The sequence below is a fragment of the Spermophilus citellus genome, assembly GCF_964194105.1.
Source record: "Spermophilus citellus genome assembly, chromosome: 2".
Lineage (NCBI taxonomy): Eukaryota > Metazoa > Chordata > Mammalia > Rodentia > Sciuridae > Spermophilus > Spermophilus citellus.
Window position 1 is genome coordinate 227,513,719 of NC_138183.1, and position 22,061 is coordinate 227,535,779.

General features: G+C 40.2%; 1 protein-coding gene across 2 annotated transcripts in view; it reads right to left on the reverse strand.

The window, feature by feature from the left end:
* Positions 1 to 1,352: 1,352 nt before the first annotated feature.
* The window catches only part of SLC1A2 (solute carrier family 1 member 2), a 113,292-nt gene continuing 92,583 nt past the window's right edge, over positions 1,353 to 22,061 (reverse strand). Inside the window, exons 10-12 of one of the 2 annotated variants that reach the window (XR_014020305.1) lie at positions 14,786 to 15,017; positions 10,486 to 10,607; positions 1,353 to 2,765 (exon numbers count right to left, since the gene is read on the reverse strand). Coding sequence is in view for 1 of the 2 variants with exons in the window: in XM_081278503.1 (XP_081134629.1) it covers positions 10,536 to 10,607; positions 14,786 to 15,017 (304 nt within the window). In the remaining variant the exon portion in view is untranslated. Of the gene's footprint in view, positions 2,766 to 10,466; positions 10,608 to 14,785; positions 15,018 to 22,061 lie in introns of those variants that run through there. The other variant, XM_081278503.1, reaches the window with a different exon arrangement.

Here is a 22,061-nt window from a genome sequence, read left to right on the forward strand (position 1 = left end):
ACCTCCCCCCAAAAAAGAATTCTAGAGAACAATTTAATGAGTCTAGGCCATCTGCAGTGGGTACCCTGAAATGTGGAAAGGGATCTCCCAGTGGCCTGCATTCACCACACGCACATCTCGCCACGCTGAGGGGATTCCGCTGTTGAAGACCACGCATTTCATTTCTCTAACACAACATTTCCCTGCTTGCCACTCAGTTCCATAACTATAATTTCCCCCATACTGGAGGAAAGCGGGCTGCGCCGGACCTACAAAGAAACCATGTTTTGTGAATTATCTTTTATGAATGATGTAAGGAGTTTTCATGGCCTGATAGCCACTAGAGCCATTTGCCTGCTACCCCCAGCTTTCTTCCTAGGCACCTGGGAAAGTTTCACTTCCTCGGCCCCTTGAGGTCAGGCAGAGCTGTGTGACTTGCTTTTGCCATTGAAATACGAGCAGAAGTGAGGTACATATGTTCACGGGGAAGCTCCATGAGTCAGTCAAGGATCCTCATGTTCCTTTTTTCCTGTGTTGGTAACTGCAGGAGCATGGAGATGGAGCCTCCCTTACACTTCTGGCCCGGTTTGGGGGTGTTCTTCTTCCCCACGCCATCCTATTCCACCCCCCCCCAAAAAAAGTTCATGTGCTGGTAGCTTTGTTCCAAGTGTGAGTTTTTGAGAGGGGATGGACTCTTTAAGAGGTGGAACCTAGTGGGAGGTAATTAGGTCAATGGGGAAATCACCTTCAGAAGGGATTAATGCCCACCTGCAACTTGAGTAGTTTTCATGAGAGTATGTTGTCATAAAGCACATGCTTGGCCTCTTCTCCAGGTTCCCCTGGTCACTCTTGCATGTATTTCCTCAATGTGATGCCATCTGCCATGTTATGATGCAACATGAGGCCCTTGCCAGATGTGGACACCCAAACTTGGACATGTCAGCCTCTAAAACCATGAGGCAAAACAAACCTCTTTTTCTTATAAGGTACACAATCTCTGGTATTTTATTGTAGCAACACAAAATGGACTAAGACATTCCCTGGGGATATCAAAGAGCAGATATCGCCCAGCTTACTGGTGGTAGATATGTTACTTGAGTAAAAAATAAACTTTGGTTGTTTTAAGCCCCTGAGATTTGTTGAGCTAGCCCATACTAGCTCGTTCACTGATTATATGCCATTTTTTCCCCCAAACTACTAACTTCAGATAATTATATGTAACCCCACCATGTATTCTAAGCTTCCAAGAAAACATTCAGCATATTATAGCCATATTATAGTCCATGCATATCTTCAGAAAGACCCTTTCTATGTATCCAACAAGAAACTAAAGTGGGAATTGAAGAAGAAGCAACCAACAAGAGAAATTGAAGTCCACATTTATTGATGAGAGATATATACACAAAAGTTAAAACACTTAGTGAAATATTGGATTCACAGGTTATTTCCAGCATATAAAGAATATCCAGTTGTTTTACACATGAAATGTTACATTAATCAGTCCACTCCAAAAGAAAGCTTGGAAAGCTAAAGGCGAAAATGTAAGACCTCAAATCCCCAAAATGTGCTTTGCCAACAAGGCATTTCCTAGTACCATACGTAACAAACAATCCCAAAATTAGTTGAAGTTTTATCTTTTTGCATTCATTAGTACCATGTGCTATAGATGTTGTATGCTACATGACTTCAGACCAACGGAGATTGTGAACATGAGGGAAACTATGATTCTTGTCTTGGAGTTACAAGAATCTTCAGAGATAATCCTGGCTCAAGGCTTGTTTCTTTCTGCAAGTTTTCAATCTGAATTGGAAGAAGCCACATTTTCAAAGAAAAAAAAATCTGTCCAACCACCGTATCCCCTCACTCCACTTAATCTGCAGAAAACACTGCAAACGAATGTGCTTCTATGCCCTTGTGAGCTCAGGCCTCAGTCCCTTGAGAAAAGAGAGAGGCATTCAGTGTTCCCCACAGCACATTGCTGTTTCTTCTCTGTTCTTAGGGAGGAGAAAGCGATTAGAGGAACTACAGAACTCCTAGCATGGCATTTAGTGGAAATTAGACAGAATGTGTGTTTTCAGAGACAAAGGTATAATTGCATTCATTAATCTCATCTTCAGTCATTCCAAGCATACACCCGAAGCATACTGGGTAGAGGTCAAACTCCCTTCACATATATGGGAAGTTGGCCCTCAGCAGTCCCCAAGACTGCAAACTGACTGACCCTGTGCTTCTAGGGCACTCTCTTTCTAAAACTGTGCTGTTTGATGCCCAAATTGTGCTTTTGTGGGGTTTTACCTGAATGGCAGTTAGTCAGAAAATGTGTTTCCCATATCCTCAATCAAAAGGCCAAGGGAGACTAGGCTCTTCAGAACCTTCAGAGCATGAGCATCGTGACTGAGTATTTGGCAACCAGAGAGAATGATTCTTCCCTAAAGACACGATGCTCACATGCTTGGGAGCCTACCGACCTTTTGTCTCAATGAACCTGATCCACCAGATGCAGGAGGACTGCAGGTGAGTGTCCTCATTCTGAACCTACCTAAGCCAAGATAATCAAAAGCTCCCCCACTGCATTCACCGTGTATTATACCGATATCACATGACCTTCCCTAAGAACCAGACCACACATCTGACCCATCCCTGCTCTGAAAAGTGTATTGACAGAGGTGCTGGACACCCACAGACCTTCACACAATCATTACTAGAAAGGATTCATAGAGAAGTTCTTCATTCATATATATCCTCAAATGACATTGAGAGGAGAAATGACTCACTGCTTCTAGCTTCTAAGAAGAAAAAGAAGGGTTTTTAAAACACAGATCAACATGTCTAATTGCATTTAGATGAACAGCCAAAAATAACATTTAAATTAAATTACAATACATCTATACACCATTTCACTGAAATTACACTTAGATACCTACATTATAGCTACACAAAGTGCTTAGGCACTGTTCTTCATGCGTGAACCAAGTATCAGTGTGTACACACAAGAACTTCATGCTTTGACAGCTAGCTGTACTTGAAAACAGATACAATCTTAGCCAGTTGAGGACACATCTAATCTGTGTGCTTAATGAGGAGCAGGTTCAACTACACACTAGTATGCTTTCTATGTGACTGGCTACTTTTTAAAATGGGAGGAAAAAAAAAACTAATCCTACCACCCTATCAGAAAGTATGTTTGGCAGAGGAAAGACACCTCATCTTTTCAGTGGCTAGTGATTTACCACTTCCCTTTTGGGAAAGTTACATAGTTTGTTATTCACCTGAGGACAAAAATCTACCTGGGCTTTTTCTAAACAATTTCAGTGTGACTCTAAGCTCCCACCTACAGCTCCCAGTGACACAGCATTGCTTCATTGTCAGTATTAAAAAAAAAGTTTTCAAATTGTCCTTAAAAATATGTGCTCAATTCATATAACAATGTGATATTTACTAGCATTTTCCTTAGCAAGAATTAACTGCAACAAATAGCTTTCCAATTTCCTTCCTAGTACTCAGTCTTTGCTACTCAAAGTTTTCCTAAGCCAAATTTCATATAAACATTTAGAGGTAGGGGAGATTCTGATATAAAAACGATCCTGCTATTATCATCTTGCCTTTGATCATCTTAAAGACCATTAAAATTAGAATGCTTAGCTGGAAAAACAAGGCCTGGTGTCAAAAATTCAAAATCAGCACCACTCCTTGAGTTAGAAAGATTGTTTAGATGCACGTCCTAACAATCTAAGGCATTTGAGTAATTCTTTGTTCTTCATAGACATGTTCATTGCATTGATAAGAATGGGTCCTTCGATTTTTGAAATGTGGTGATATACTCAGGAAAGAATTGATAGCTCTAAATTGCTGTAGAAACTTCTTGTGCTCTAGTTATAATTCTATATATGTGGTTATATAGAAAATACCATAAGAAAATATCTGTCTGCAAAATTACAGATACTAAATAGATTACTTCAGTCTATACTGAGTTCTTTATGATTTCTGAAGAATAGATACAAATGTATAGCATTATGGAAGGCTAAATTAATATTAAACATATAATTTCCATGACTATAAATACATTTTCTCGTGCTTTTATAAATAATAGCAAAGAGGCATGGGGATTTGTTTAAGAAAAAAAATGCAAGACTGAGCTAAAGTGATTTGTAGTTTTGGGGGTGCAATACTGATGAGAGGACAATATATTGTCCCTGGTACCATAGATTCTTACCAGAAAGACAAAATATATCCGCTGGCAGCAAGATAAAATTAGATTCACAGTGTGCCAGCTCTTTCCTCAAACTGTAGAAAACAAATAGAAAAGGAATATACAAAAATTCTCCAAAAAAGTAGCTCTTTTATATATAAATCTCTCAAGTGATCAGATAATCTGATCTGAGTTGTGCAACATGGAGATAGAATGCTAAGCTCTTCCAGGGAGAGGAGGACAAGAGGGAGTGAAGGGGATCTGTAGAAGAATCTAGATGCCAAAGGATGAGTTCCTGCTCAGGAAAGAAACCCTCATGGAGCAGTAAGCCACCCAAGAGACCATTGTACATCTCAGAGATCTATCTGTCCCATGCCGGGGGAACCTCAGAGATGTGCCGGACAAACTTCCTTGATTGTTGAGTGTATCTGCCCCCTACCAGGGGCTATTTCCAGGCAGGCTAACTGGTACCTGGGAGAAGAAACTGTGACCCAGAAGTAGCAAGACTCTGACTGCATCATATCCATCTCCACAGGGGAAGATGACGAGGGTTCCAACCCTCACCCAGGGATGGTGGATGTCTCCCAGGAGCCTGGGACCTGTTGGTACACATTGTCTAGATCAAGTGCTGACTCTGCAAAGCAGCAAGGTCTATTCCAGTAGTAGGTTTCATTTTAAGCGCAAAAAAGTCCCTGAATAATAACCAGGACTTTTAAAGAATATCAAAACAGATACTTGGCTTAAGGGCTAGAAGGTGAAGCAAGGCTGGACATAGAGACAGAACCTGATTAGTAATTATTCAGGATATTATTTAGAATGAATGGAATAGGACCTGAAGGGCTTCTTTCACTTTTTTACGGTTTCTTAAATGGGTTGATTAAGAAACTGTTTATCTTGCTGCTTTTGCATTAGATCTTCCATGTTAATGGAAAAAAAATCAAAGCAAATGATAATAACAAAAATACTCAATACTTTCAGTCCCAGCTTTGTGTCTGTCTCCCCCAAATGTGGAGAGTTGAAGCCTTTTCTATCCATAAAGGTAAGTCACCACACAAGAAATACAAACCCTACTCTGTATTAGCACAGTTTGGAAGAAGGGCAAAGATGCAAGCAGTGGCCCACTGCAACAATAGCAAAAAAGTGCAAGAGGTTGCTTAAAGGTCGTGGCTTGTGGCATGTACCTTGCAGACCATGCACCATACCCCATCCACTCAGAAACTCTGCAGGCATCCAAAAGGGTAATGATGGTCAGTGAAGTTAGAACTTCTAACTTCTGTGGTGATGCCCGCGGGGAAACCAAACCAAGCAGAAAATTTGAAAATGAATTCAATAAAATCTCCCTGCACATCCCTCCAGAGAAAAGATGTAGCCCCACTTACTTGTGAATGGATGTGCATGTCTGCACCCACGCAGAGGAGGCAAGGTATTTACAGACAGTCGCTGTGATTGTGTAAGTCTTGCACCAAATTTCATGAGTGTTCAAGTTTATTTGCCAAAGGCTCCCAAATTCCCATACTGGGTTGGCAATTAGGACTGTCTGGAGAAAACTATGTGGTTTGGGTATTTGGAGTGGGCTCTGTTGCTACAGCAGGGATGATGCAAGAGCTTGGGTACAGCTGGAGACAGGTCCAGTCCCTCCTGCCGATGATGGCAGCATGTTCCCTGAGCTGAATCCCTACTGCTACTAGGAAAGTGAGTTTAGGTAAAGGGACCTTTTACAAAATGTTTATCAGGGTCTCAACACATCAAACTGCAGATTGACCTGGCCACCTTCCAAGCTTGTAGGAAAGCATAACATGAATTCAATTTCTCCCAAAGGGGATAAGAAAAAAATCTAGATTCTTCATTATCATGGGCCCCCCTGACTTAGAGTATAAATACGTAATATTTTATAGTAGTAAGCCTCTTGTGAAAGAAGAAAATAAAGCAGAGATTGTAATACCGTGGATTTGTAGGATTGAAAGGGGATTTAAATCATTTAATCCAACCCCTTCACTTTTCATATGGGAGAAAATGAAGCTTGGGCATAAAGTAGCTTGTGTAAGACATTCAGCTAAAGATGGACAGAGTCTAAATTAAATATTTCCTCTACCAAATCATGTTGTTTCTCTCATCTCTATGTCATTGCCTGAATTAGTTATTTTATGCTGTGAAATTAGATACTATTCAATTAAGATTCCCTGTTATCTGCTTAAAAACCAATCTTTATAGTAACCTGTATTTATGGTCACTTAATTGTTTCATAAGCATCGAAATAAGAGGAAGGACGAGGAAGAGGGAAAACTGGGTTTTCTTTTAGGGAAAATCATAAGCTAATGTTTCATGAGTGTCTTTGAACTCACTCCACTCAAGGAGAATCTTCTGACTCTAGTGCCACCTACCTGACTGGCACACAGTGACCCTTCTTCTAGAGCTAGCCAGAACCTCCCACAGATGCTGAAACTATTAATCTTCTCTGACAACTAGATTTATAAAACTCTCACTTGAGTCCTTGCTTTCAATTAATCTTCTTATGCCCCTAGATCTAGGATCCTTATTCAAAGAGTGAGTATTACAATAACTGAAAATCCCATTTGGTGCTTTATCTTTGCCTGGAATGAGTTCAGCTGGACATTATACAAAGCAAAACCAGCAACCCAGACAACTAACTGGTCCTCAGAGTTCAAGAGCAGCAAAGTGGGAAGAACCACCCTCCCCCAGGGTGTAACTGCTGTGCACTTTTAGTCATCAAATCAGGCAAAAGCTGTCGAGACTTGTTTTTTTAAGAGTGAGAACCAAGGAGAATTATCTCTGAGCATGTGCATACCTACATGGATTTATTGCTGTACTCCATGGGAAAATATTGCAAAGGCAGAAGCCTTAATTCTGACAAAGGTGAAAAATCATAACAAACTTTCAAAGGGAAGTGTGATATTTGCAAAAAAATATGACAGGGATCGTTTTTCTTTGGGGGACCCAATAGAGAAGTTTCCCAACCACTCAATTCTGAAAGGGCCTCTTGACTAGAAGTACTTGCAAATGACATCGTTCTCCATGCATGAGTGGAAATGACCTGAGACCCAATCAACTGGTCATTGGGATTCCTGGCAGCACCTACCAGGAATTCCCCCATGAACAGAATTCCTTCCAAGCCCCTCTCAGCATCCACAAGTCTAAATCCAGGAGGCAGGCATTTTGGCATGTTCTCTTTAAGCTTTTGTGAATAACCAGGCTGACTAGTGGGTAGGAGGGGAAAATAAATATTTGTCTTTTATAGGAAATGGTAACTGCTACAGGCAAGGACATCACAGCCTGCCTCTGTATCCAATAGGAATTTTTTCAAAATGGAATTCAATAGCTTCCTAAAGTCACTTAACATCCTTTATCAAGGAACTGTGCTCTTAGATGCAGATTTCCTTATTTTATTTTTTTACATAGGTCAGGAGCACAATCTTGAAAAAAATCTAGGGTCAAACATTAGCCTGAAAGATAAGCCATCCTTCTCATTAACTGATTTGGATCTCCTGAATTATAGTTAATCATTAGGTGATGATTCTACTTCGGTTTCCCAAAGGGTAAACTGAGAAAAAGAAGGATTGATGTCTACGTGGGTGGTTTTCTCCTGAAATAATTCTGATTCCTGCAAAGATCAAATGACCCTACAACAAATGCTGTTGCCAAAGCTCTGACTCACAAACTTTACAGGATGTGGTATGTGTCCCTGTCCTGCTGTGTCAATTTGTGGCTATGTAACATTTATGCTTCATCAAACATTAACAGACTATTATATGCATTCATCTGTGATGGCTCTATTAGAATAAATCTATACATCTAACTGACAGGTATCCCATTTAGATAAAGGCTATTAGAGGTATACTCTGGATCTGTTCGCACTGTTTATGGCACATATTCTGGGCAAGAGAATCCCTAATGGGCATGGCATGGGAAGAATGAATGAGGCCTAAAACACCACAGGATATAAGTCACATGACAACTTTACATACATCCTGGAAATTCAGGCTAGTCTTGAATTTGGTCCATTGTTTACTTTTAATGATTTATTAAATTTACAGATAAGTGTGATCTCCTGAGTATATTATCATGAGACAATGCCTACAGCCTCAAACCAGAAAAGCCTGCTTTGTAAAGCTGCCTCTTGTTTCTTCTGAACACATTATCCCCTTATCTATTCATCGGTTAAACAGGATAGCAAGAAAAAAGCTGAGGACAAAAGAAACCAGATTGATTTTCAGGCAGGACTTTGAGACAATCCTGTGACCAATGCTTTGAAAAACCACGTTAGCCTGTACCAGTGACACGTTGGCCCTCTACAGCAAAAAACAGCAGGCTCCTAGAGGCCTCGCCTAGATTCTTCTACTTGGTGTAAAAAAAGCTCTTGGGATTACCACTTAGAGAGGATCCTAAACAGTTTCACAGCTAAACCCTGGGACTGTCCCATTGGCTACTGGCCTACGGGACATCTGCTATAAAGGAGGTACAGTCCACTACTACATTTGAGCATGTCCTTGGCCACCCTGTTAACTGGTCATCTAATGGAAAGGAAGACCCACATCATTTTTTAAAAATCTGCTAATACTGCTCCATAGTGATCTTTATTTTTTAAAAAAATAGGGTTTAAGAGACAAGACAGGCAGAATCTCATAATCTTTTGTAGGTTCCAAAGCTGTCCTATTTGGGAGACAGAAGTCACAAGCAGTAGATTACTAAGGGTAGGTGATTCCAAAACCACCTTCTCCTCAGAGAATTGGGGTTCTAGAACTACCACAGCCCTCTGCTGGCCTCGGATGACACACCCTATTCCCGCCTGTGGACCAAGGTTCACCTTCTCCTTAGAGTCAAATGTGCTTTACTTAATAACTCAAGTCCCCAGCTAACTCCCAAACCCAGCCACCTTAGAGGAATACTGTGGGTGACTCAGTAGGAGACAGTAGCAGAGGCATTCAGCCTTCAGCTCGCATAACCAATCTTTAAGGTCATGCTGGCTGCCTACCACAGGCAAGGCACTGGGCTATGCCAATTAGATTGTGGATTCCTTCAGACTCCCACAGCCTTGAAAGAGATTCCATCTGGGAAGCTGTGTGGAGCCTCCTTTGTTGCCACTCTGTGGTTCAAGGCTGCCTGGACTCTGCCATAGGAATGCCACCTGTACAGGATTGTGTGTGGCTGTTTGTTTTCTGTTCCATTCCCACTGAAGAGGAAGACAGGCTCTGCTTCCAACTGTGTCCTGTAACTGGCTTTGTGTGCTTTGATACAACAATAAGCTTTCTACATATTAGATATAAGTGCCAAGATACGGTATGGAAAGGGGCATGGCCAACACAAGCATCCTCCGTGTGCCAGGAGGACAAAATGAGAGGCCAGCTGGGTGAATGTGATAGGAGCAATTTGGGAACGGAAACTACCTTTCTGGTTAGAATCCCAAATGAGAACCTTATGGGAAAAACAAAGAAAGCAAAACACAGATGGAACAATCTCACTTGATTTCACTGTGTCAGTGAGTGCATAAATGAATTTGAATATTTAAGTCTGATTAAAATCCATGGCAACTGTGCTCCCTTAATTTCGTCAATAGATGCAGTGGTTATGCACAAGATGCTTTCTAATCCATTATCAAACTTAGAATTATGACATATATATATATATATATATATATATATATATATATATATATTGAAATTTCAACTATTATTCATATAGGCATTCTCGAATCTCCAAATTGCATGAGATGGAGAGGCAATGGGTGATGAGCCACACTGAAGCGTGTGGCTTCCACTAAAGTTCTGGAAACATTTAACTTAAAGGGTGCATGAAAGATAAATTGTCCAAGTTCCCTAAGAGATATTTGCTTTTAGTCTCAACATGTGCAAACTCTACAAGACATCGAAGGGGGGTTACTTCTAGAGGCTTTCTAGCAGAATCTCTTGTGCTTAACAAGGCAAGGTATGAACACTTTAAGGAATAACACACCATGTGCGTTTGTTGTCCCAAGTCCCTGGAATGTACCACACTGCTTTTGTCATATCCCCTGGGAAAAGAATTTCCACAGTTATGCATCTTGAGAGGAAAAAAAAAAAAAAGAAACTGGCAAGAATGTGTCTTCAATTCAGTGTGATTCCTCCAGCAGCATCCATTCAAACAATAATAATACAAGTGAGCAAATTAGACGTTTATGAAGCGTTATTTGGCAAAGACACAGCACCCTGCCTGTCAGCATGACTCACAACAGCTCCTTTAAGCCTCAGCTAACAGATTAAGTAACATAGAAATATATGCATTTTTTTTCCTTTTAAAAGAAAGCTTGTTGATATCATCTTTACCATAAGGTACGCTGGGGAGCTTAGTCAAGAATTTGCTGAGAATCATATCCTTATTTTTCACGTTTCCAGGGTTCTTCCTCAACACTGCAGTCAGCTGACTTTCCATTGGTTGCCAGAGTTACCTGAAAATAATTATCATCAGTATCCAGCTTATAGGCCAAGAACCAGAAAAAAGGGGGGGGGGGTGTTATATGGAGAAGCACTAGATCCAGGGTTGCAATACACAACTGAGTATTGTTTTTAAAAAGAGTTCCTTCCAAATTGATTTTTGAACCTGTCTTGGCATTCCGAAGTGACTTGAGAGTTAAAATATCACAAGTATTTAGGGATTACGGATGTTTTGCAATTTGGGGGATAGCTCCTAATACAGTTTTAGGATTGTGTGGTGTCTTGCTATCCGCAGACCCATCACACAGTAACATAATTTTAAAAATACAGTGAGTGCCATGTGCTACTCCATACAACCACAGAGAGAAAATTCCAGAACTAGACAGCTAGTTCTACTCATGCATGTGAAAAGTTCAGTTACAATGAGGCCAGGTATATTTCACACAGGTACAATTTTGGTTTTTTAATTAATTAAATAACTTATTCATTTTGTGGTGATGAGGATAGAACCCAAGGCTTTACACGTGCCAGGCAAGTGATCTACCACTAAGCTAAATTCCCAGTCTCTGCTCATTTTAAAAATCAGAAATCATCATGATTTGGCCCTACCAAATAAGCTATCTTTACATTTTAAAAAATTGTTTTAAGGAGGGGGGGGAGTATTCAAAGCCTGAGGTCAGTCATAATAATTCAAATTATTTCAGTGCAGACATTTAATTAATCAAATATAATTATTAGACCATCTATATTATGCTTTCCTGGCTCAAAGCAAACTGAACCCTTATGCAGAACGGGAGGTTCTCCCCTCCACTACTAAGCAGTTTTCCTAGCTTACCTTCTGTCTGTCCTCAACGTCATGTGCAAACTTAAACCCACGACTGATATTCCACATAATGGAGAGACTGGATTTATAGAAGCATTAGAATATGGAGACATGACAAATGCAGCAATGTTTGAAAGAAATCTGACCTTCTTACCCAAGTGGAAATGAAATGCATGCATCGTGAGCATGCAGCATGCTGGGAACAGAGAACCAAGCGCCCTTTGCAAACCAAGCAAATAAAAATAAAAGCCATTCATTCCTCCCATCCCTATTAGCCAACCACCCTTTACCATTTTGTTTAGGAAGTCAGTTAGCAATGACTAGGCCACATGCAGTTATTCTGATTAAAATGTAAAAGCTATCACATAACTTCAAGCTACTATTACCAGGCAAGAGTTGAAAATAGACCAACATGACATAACAATACTTGAAGTGGTTAAAGTTTTGACCAGAGCTACAGCAAATTGGTTTCCCCTTCAGTGAACTGTCAAGAAAGTCTGCCAGGGACAGACTGGACAAAGCTGGCTGTTCACTGTGACCTTGAATGTGCTCATTTGGCTCTCAGTGATGAACCAGATCAATAGCAGTGCAAAATTATCAATCACAGTGTGGTGCCTTTGTAAGAACCAGACAGAACTTGGAGGAGGTGGGTTTTTTGTTTGTTTGTTTTGTTTTTATGTTTGTTTTATGTTTGTATGTTTGTTGCCTATGCTTCAAGAGGAGCTGGGAAAGGATTTTTTTCTGGCATTTCCTTTCCTGGCTGAACTAATGAAAGTTGGGACTCCACTCCCTAACCCATTTTACCCATCTGTGGTCCAATCAATTGAGGATAGAAAAGAAAAAGGGGAGGGTTTTGGCAGGAAACATTTACTTTTCCCATGCTGGCTTAAAAACTGAGGAGACTGAAACTGACTAGAAGAAAGTTCAAAGGAATGAATAAGTATGGCCCAGATATTGTGAAAAATGATGTCCACTCATACCCATCGCTCTGACTACCTGCTTCTATGTCAGTGTTAACACAGTTAACTGACTGGAGAGAGAGGAGCCAACTTGCCCATCCCACCAAAGGCTGAGGACCATCTCTTCTTCTCTAAGCTGAACCCAGTCACTTTACTAAAAATGCAAATAGCTGAAATAGTTATTAAGCCAATGATTCTATTGTCATCATCTTCATGACCAGCTCTGTTGGGTCATTGACCATTTAAATGCTAACAAATGAACACATCTACAGGTGGCTGGTTGGATAGTCAATTGTGTGGAGAGACTGAGCTATCTCAGTCTCTATGGTCCATCTCAGACTGGTCCATCTGTATGAAACTGTCCATCAAAAAAGTTACATGAAATATAGCATGGAGTCAAGATGCCAAGAGGATACATTCAACAAATATTTAAAGAGTACCTACAACATGCCAGATACTGTTTTAGAAGTTGGGACATGGTAGTGATGAATAGGGACAAAAATTCTACTCTTCATAAGCTTACTTCTTAGGGACAGGAATAATTCGCAACCATCTCCTTTTAGAGTTTGAAATATTTTGCTTAAAAATGAAGCAAATTTCTCCTTGTGTCCTTTAAGAAAAAAAAAAATCCAGGAAGCTTTACTGTAAAGACATCTCCAGGCACATACGCCTTTATTTTTTTTTTTTTCAAAACATGTTCTTGACAATATTAAGAAACCTCTTGAAACATTCCAAAAGGGCTGTGACACAGGCAATTAACCACTAGGATTCCTCATACATATGACTGTGAAATTAAAAAAATATATATGATTATTGCCATTTTGTCTCGTGCAATTTTTCCTTACACGTCAATGATTTGAGTTCAAGTCCTATCTTCTCTACAACACTGTACATTTCGTTCACTGTCCTCCAGTGCCTAATTAAGGGGTTTGTCAGTAAAAACTTGATGAATGATCAAAATGCAGGATGTCCCAGACATGAGGTGGGGACACTCAACTAAATCTCACAAGGCACATGATAAGTATTTGTGAAATATAATAGAATATAAATCCATTCCATGAGAATGTGGACCCTTGACGTTTCAATGGGGAATAGTGTTTTCACTTCTGAAAAACACTAATTCCAAGGAATGGATCATGCCCTTTAGGTAAATGTGAATTTTTAAAAATTTAAATTATTTTCACTGAGTCCAATAATTTATGCAATGGCTTCTTGGTGGGTAGGTTTCTTCTCTGATTTGTATCAGAGCCCCCGCTCACCCACCCAGGTACCTGATGCAGAGGAGATAAACAGAAGACTGTGCCTGGTCCACTAGAATTCCAGACCTATGACACAGTCCAGTAAAGAGAATTGCTTCCTTAGATGTCTGTCACAAATCAGGGTATGTATTTGGAATGGCTCAGATATAACACAGGAAAGAATCAAAGATTTAATGTGATTACATCAACAGGAATCAAAAGGGTACCAGAGAGGGCATGTGGCTCAGTGATTAAGCACCTCTGGGTTCAATCCCCAGTACCAGATAAATAAATAAAGAAAGCTAAAAAGGTACCAGAGATCTGTGGTGGGACCAGATTGTCCTCAGTTGCTTCATGGAATCATTTTAGCAAACCAGACCCAAGCTGACTCTGCCCACCTGCCAGGGTTTCTCCAAGTTTGCTTTACTCTGGTCATAACACTCCGTCTTTAACAAGGTCCAGTTAGCTACAATGAAGGCTGGGCAGAACCCATCACGCTTGAAGACTTGGCCTCCAACAGCCTGGAGAAGAACCCAGTACATCCACGCTGTAGAAAAGATGGCGCTGCTAGGTAGTTTGTGAGATACAGTGTTTTTAAAAGACTTATCTGGATAATTGTTCTGAAGGATAGTTTTTCTTCACTTGAAATTGCTTCCCTATTTTGGGAGCAAAGTACTGCCAGGTCAAAACTTACCCTTCCCACAAAAAAAATAATAAAGAGAAAGCAAAGTTCTATGGGCACACTTTTTACCAACGTTATATACAACAAAGAGGAACACTCATGCGGTATCAATTGAGTGGTATTTTCTCAATGTTCCATTCAAGGAATGAATAGAAGATTGAGAAGCCAGAAGAGCTCTAGCAATCTCCACATTCTTGGGTAAAATAGTCAAGAAGGCTAACCAATTAGTAGAGTAGGTTGATGCCGGAATGAGAACGGTTGTAACACATCACATGGATGAAACAAGCAACAGATTGGTTCTTTTAGTGTCAGACTTGATTTCCTGCCATGTTGGACACAGAGTTAGATGAGCTGGGACTCATAGAAGCTTAGGTTACATGGTCTTAAAAAAAAACATGTCAGTAATGGATGCAGGGGGTTTTTGTTCTTTAAAGAAGTCGAGCATGCACTACTATATACAAGTCTCGATATCCAGGAATGAAAAAGGTACCTTGCACTCATCTACTATGACAGAGTTGTGTGCGGCATAGACACATTGATTAGAGTTGCTTTCCCTGTGGTTCTTCATGTCATCGTAAATGGACTGAGTCTTGGTCATTTCAATGTCTTCATGCACTCGGTGTTGGGAGTCAATTGTATCCAGCTCAGACTTGGAGAGGTGATAGACAATCCCTGCCCCAAAAGAGTCACCCACGACATTGACTGAAGTTCTCATCCTGTCCCTGGGATAAAGAACAGAAGAAGTTTAATGAGGAAGCAGTGTAACGTGATGGTTGAAAGGACAAGGTCTAGAGCAAGAGAGATTTGGGGTTGAGTTCTGACTCCACCTTTTCCCTCTGTCTGACCGGGGCCAACTTATTTAACCTTCATGGACCTTGATTTCCACTTCTCTTATAGGCTTGTGTGAGAACTAAATGAAATACCGTAGGTAAAGTGCTTAGCAAAAAAATGCCCGATGAATGGTAAAGAACCAATAAGAAACAGCCAAGGAAAAGAGGAGAAGAAAGAATTAGAGAAAAATGTGTCTCAAAACTGGTATCTAGGCTCCAGACACACCAAATTGTGCCCGACATTGTATCCTTTCAAACTGTTCTTCAAAGATTCCATACTACCTCTGCTGATTTTGTTTTATTAATTCTACTAAAAACAACTAAGGAGCTGTGAACTCTTCCATAATAGAAAACCCACCTTTTTTTTAAGGGTGTAAACTAAGCCTGCCCTTTCCCCCAGCTTGCCACCCCCTCAACCCTGCAGAGATTGCTGTTGGATAGGAAACCAGCCACAATTTTCTCAAATATGTGTTGTGACTGTGTGCCCCAGAAAAAATAAAAATAGTGTATCTTGCTCTTTCAATTAACCTAAAAAAATTGAATCTTCCATACTGTTTCTGGTACCAGAAAGTATTAAGAATGCCCTTTTTCAAGTCTTGAGTTGCAGATTCTGACTTGAAATATGTGATGGTTGATATACAACTCTTCCTCTTAGGAGATCCGTGCCAGGAAGGTTAATTGAGTTCCTAAGAGTAAGTAACGTCCTCCCATCTGTAAGTATGAACCAAATCATTGTGAAAAATCCTTTTAGCATGTTTACTAGGTATTCAAAGTCCTAAAGAGAAGGATTCTGGAAAACTACTAAGCAAGTTTGTAAACAAGTAAACAACACAAAAAAAAAAAAAAAAAGAAAAGAAAGGAAATTAGGTAAAGATGCTGCTGAGAAATTCTTAGTCCAGGACACTCTAGCCTTCAGTTCAAGTAATGAGTACTATGATTAGTTCCAAGCAAAGTGTAAACTTTAGTGTTTTTTTTTTTTCTTGGAACACAGGTATAAAATAAATTCTATTTCCTGTGCTCAAAACCTACATCCAGGAAAGAATAATAATGAAGCTGTACTTTGAAAAGTCTATCCTGGCTCCCTTGAAAGCCAGTTGTTTGAAAAGTATAAACCAGCTGTCCTGATTTCAAGCAGGAAGATGCTGCCCATGGGGAGAGGGAAAATCAGAGTTGACTCTGAACTCTCAGGAGCATTTCTCCATCTTGGAATATTCTTGCCTTCTTCTGCCCTGGAGAAATCTGCCTGAGGGTGATAAAGTCTGTATATAAATGAAGACAAGGTCTTGAGGTGATCCACCAAATCAAGCACTTGAAGTAGATTACTAGGAAGCCCCAGTACAAGGGTATGAGGAGCAATATATGACAGTAGTCATGAAATGCAGGGTGACGGGGAGGAGTACGAAGCTCTCATGTACTTGTGCACTATAGGTGGCTATGCAAGCAGCAATGTATTGCATATTTTAAAAAGCTAGAGGAAAGGATTTGGGAAGTTTTCACCATAAAGAAATGATTATTTTTTTGAGAGAGAGAGAGAGAAGAGAGAGAGAGAGAGAGAGAGAGAGAGAGAGAGAGAGAGAGAGAGAGAGAGAGAGAGAGAGAATTTTTTAATATTTATTTTTTAGTTTTCGGCAGACACAACATCTTTGTTTGTATGTGGTGCTGAAGATCGAACCCGGGCCGCATGCATGCCAGGAGGGCATGCTACCGCTTGAGCTATATCCCCAGCCCTGAAATGATTAATTTTTAATGAGACGGATATCTTTAACCTAATTTAAACATGTAACGTGTATACATGTATTGAAATATTAGTTACTTCATTAATATGTATGACTCTGTTTTGATCTATCAGTTTAAAATAAAATTGAAAAGAATAAAGTAAGAAAAAGAAAAAAGCATGGATTCTAGAGGTAGACTGACTTGGATTCAAATGCTATATTTACCCCTTCTGTGTGGCCAACCCTGGCACGTTAGCATTTGTGAGCTGTAGTTGTCTCAGCTATAAAATTGAAATAACCAGTATAGCCAAATAAAAAGGGTTCTTGTGAAGATTAAATAACATAGCAAAGTGTTTAGACTTCCATTTAGTCCAAACCCAAAAGACATTATTTAATATATGTGTACTTTTAATATTACTCTAAATTTTATCAGGTAAATTCAAATGTATTTTTGGTAGTTCCTTGATAAAACAACCAAACATACCTGGCTAAGCTACTATCCCCCCCTAAAAACACTAACTTCACTTGTAGGAAAACTCCTATGACAGCTCTCCCAACTAACTTGCTGTGTTATCTGGCCATCATCTAGTTGTGGTCTGCTGAGGAAGTAGTGAACCATATAATCCAAAATTCTGAAATGCTCCCAAATCCAAAAGTTTTGAGTACCAATATGATGCCATAAGTGGAACATTTCACACATGACCTCATGTGACAGGTCACAGAAAAAAAAATGTAGGTTCACTAAAAATATTGTATAAAATCACCTTCATCTGATATAGACATATGTGTGTGTGCATGTATGTGTGCGTGTTATACGAAATATAAATGAATTTGGTCTTTTGACTTGGGGTCCATCCCAAAGATATCTCATTGTGTATAGGGCAACTATTTAAAAATTAAAAAAAAAAACCTGAACTCTGAAACACTTCTGGTCTCAAATATTTCAGATAAGAGATATTGAATTCCTCCTTGGCAAGTGTCCAGTACCTTTGACCAAATGTTAAATTCCAAAGAGTGATAAAGTCTTCAAAAACAACTCTCTGAGGACCCATCAATCTCATGATCCAAGAGTACCTGCTTTATTGGAGAATAGATGGGCAAGAGGTAATGGGGTAATAGTGACAAAAATAATGACAATGATTATGACAATGATTATGTCACACTGACCAGGTTTAGGAATATACTTTACTGATAGTACCTTAAATCATCCTTACCATAACTACATAGGAGGTACTGTTATTCACATTTAATACATGAAAAAAATGAATTCTGAGGAGATCAAGTGGCTTCCCAAAGTGCCAATCGTAGGAAACTCACAGAGCCAAATTTAACACACACAGTATGATTCCAGAATCCACTGCCTGACACATGTTGCAAAGAAACTCATAGCTACACAGCCCTGATTTTGAATCTAGCTCAGTCACTTAATAACCATGTGATTCAGATGATTTGCTGCTATGGTCCAAATATCTACATCCCTCCAAAAGTTATATGTTGAACCTAGTCCCCATAATGATAAGTATTAGCAGGAGAAGCCTTTGGGAGATGATAAATTCATGAGGGTGGGGCCCTCAAGAATGGGATTAATGCCTTTATAAAATACGCCCATCAGAGATCCCTTTCCCCATAGACCATGTGAAATTACAGTGAGAACATAATTATCTGCGAGAAATTGAGCTCTACAAGACACCGCATTTGCCAGTACCTCCGTCTTGGACTGCCCAGCTTTCAGAATAGTGAGAAATAACTATTATTTATAAGCCACCTATTTTATGGCATACTGTTATAGCACCCTGAATGGGCTAAAACACTTGCTCGGCCAGAATTTTCCTCATGCAGTCCAAATATCTATTTCATAGGATTTGGGAAAGATAAAATCAGTTCATGATCCATAGTTAATACTCAGTATATCCTGGCTCCTTTCCCTTTGTGTATAACCTCCATCCACCATCATGTGGACAACAGCATAAAATACTAAGCTCAAAGTTCATGACTTCTCTGTTTAGTAAGGCACATTCACTTAAAAGTTCACAGACTCCTGTTTCTTCAACTTTTGACACCAAATTTCTTCTCACCTAAAGCAGCCACTGAATCAAGTTTTTGGAATAGGATTTCTGGATGAGCTTTCCCACGGTTGTTCAGTCATCTGTCTTCAATTCCATCAGTTCTTGGAAACAGCCATCAGGACAGGAATGGATGGAAGACAGAGTTGAGTAGAATTAAAGCAGACTGATGTAGCTGCCAAAATCAAAATAGAAAGAGCCCGGGACCTGGGGTTGGAGCCTTAGCCCACATCTTCTGACTCACCTAAGAAAATCACTTCTCACCTGAGCAGAAAGTAGGGAATGAAGCTATTCCCAACCTCACAGGAGGCTGCGAGGGTTCAATATGATCAGAGAAATACTCAGTATGTCTGAAGTACTCATTACAGGTTGCAAGAACCCATGAACCTGCAAACATTCTTTTTAACATTCTGCAAACATTCTCTCAATAGCTAAGTAAAAAGAAGAAACCATCAACACCAATACTTGCTGAGTTATTTTTGTTAATGAATTCATTCCTTCAACAGATGCCAATGAGCATATTAGTGTGTGCAGGGTATTCAGGACAGCAAAGAATAAAACAAGACCCTGCCAACCCTTCCTTTTCCCCAAGAACCTCACTTTCTTGTCTTCCACCTGAGAAATTAATGTTTTAATAGGAATGAGTACTGAGGGTTATAGGGTTATAGAGGTGGGATACTCTATTACACATGGGGCACAGGAAAAGCTTCCAGTAGACATATCTTGAGTTGGGCCCAAAGGATGAGTCAAAAAAAAAAAAAAAAAAGAGCTTTGGAGAGATGAGAAATAAACATGAAATCTAAGAGAAGGAGCACTCCAAAGAATTCAAGATGGCTGAATAGAGTAAAAGAAGCAGAAAATAAGAATTAACTTAAGTCACAAATGACCCTAAGAGTCAAATTCAGACAGCTAGGACTTTACCCAAAGTGTAGTTAGGAGCCATTTAAGGGAAAGATCATGTTTATGGGCTAAATAAGGACTAGACTGAGAGAGGGACCAGTTAATGAGGATGTGGTAGGTACACAGACAGATGGATTAGATGGAGATTTAGGATATAGAATTAAAGAACTTGAGAGGACTAGTTGGTTGTAAGGAATACAGAAGAAGATAGTCAAGCATTGGGGTCATGACCAGCTGGGGTGGGAAGGGTTCTCATTTCATCTTGAACACATTGAGCCTGGAGCATGTGACTTAGTCAAGAGGTGATGTACCACAGGTGACTAGGAATATATACTGATGGTCACCAGACACACCTGAGACGCACGACATAAATTAGGATCATTATACAGATGTAACCATAAATGCCACAGGAGTGTTGGTTTACCCTCAGAGAGAATGTAGAGGGAGAAGAGCAGACATACCAGACTAGATCACTGAGGGCAACTGACATTTAAGGAATGAGCAAAGGAGTAAAAAGAAGTAGTTCTAAAACGAAGGGTGCCGTGGACAATGCCAAGTACTGCCTAGAGGTCAAGGAGAAGCGTCTCTTGGTTTTAGCCATAAAGGTGCCTCTGTTGTTGATGTGCTAAGGGCAGTTTCTATATGGAGGTAGGGACAGAAGTTGGTTCACTATAGGTAAATAATCGTGAAGTGAAGAATGGGGGACATTATACGTAATCATTTTATTCAAGAAGATTTATTATGAAGATGAGGAGAAGGAATGGTTGACGAAAAATTTTTGGTTTGCTTTTATTTTAAGATGTGGAGTATTTGAACATGTTTAAATTCTAACGAGAAGGAATTGGTGGAAGAGGAACTAAAGGCATAGAGAAGAGGGGTTCATTTACAGAGTTGGGCCCCTAGGGAGATTTGAGAGGATGGGCTCCAAAGTGGAGATGATGGTCATGTCTTTGGCAGAGAGACTCTGTCCCACCTCTACAGAAGAGAAGGAGTGAACAGTAAGTTTATGCAGATTTCTAAGTGAAATGGCAACAGCGAAAGGAGATCTGGTGAAGAGCAAGATGCAAATTTGCAAATTTGGATTATGCTATGCTATTAAAGCCCTGTCAGGGCCAGGTTTCTCTGCCACAAAGTATACTGGGAAAATTCACAGGATGCTCAGCCAGGAGGTCCATCGTGGCTCCTCTATCTGCACCTTTCTTTCTGAATGTACTGACAAACAGCATCACAGAGAACACTAGGGGAATGTCTGACCAACTCAGGGGAAGTCCAAAGCAGGATGTGGGAATTTATGGTGCACATCTGGAAAGTTTCTCCACAAGCAAGTACTTTCATTTTCCTTCATGATCACCCCTGGCCTCTCAGGGAACTGTGTCTTTTATGTTGACCTCAGCAACTTTTAGGTTGTCTAGATTAAAAAAAAAATAGAGGTATAGACCCTGTCTTTGGGTCTGGATGCTGTGTGATTGGATTGCAAGAAGAAGACAGAGGTGAGAGAAGAATCTTGCATTTAGTGGACTCACTAGATGATACAGCTGTCCTTTGGGGGCCGCCGGGAACCAAAGATGGAAGGGGGACTTGACAGTGATTGCACAGTCACTGGGTCTGCTCATGGGAAGAAAAGTAATTGCCAAGGTGCTCTGTTTCTTTTCTATTTCCTGGTCTAAATCCTTTGGCAAGAAAGAAGTGGGACTGTCAGAAAAGCCTGTTTCTCAAAGAAAAACAGAGCTGAGGGTTTTGTTGGCTTGCACATGATTCCTCTGATCCCTTGTATTAGGTCATACCATAGAAATTGCCATTTTTGTAATTCTAAAGAGGCCAAATATTGGCAGTTTCATATGATTCAACTTACTGAAAACAAACTATAGTGCCTGCTCTCAGAAGGCAGGGTGCTAAGGGACTGTCATGAGGGTACAGTGTGGCAGAGAGGTCACCTAAAACCCCAGGCCTGGGGGAAAATAAAGGGCTAAAGCCATGTGGGGTTAAGGAAGGGAAGGAGACTCCCCTCTGACCTTGGGTCAAGAGTGTGAATTTTGGATCTCGGACTGAGCTGCAACCCTGGATCCATCAAGGTGAGTTACTTAACCTTTCCCACTCAACGTTTCTCACTTGCAAAATAAGGGAAGCAATACTCAGCTCCTGACACATGGAGAAGGCAATCATCATCACCATCTGAGAGGTGCTCCACAAACCCTCTGCATGAAAGGCTCACGTGGCACAAAGTAGGTGCCAGCCATCAACTGCTCAGTGTGTTACTA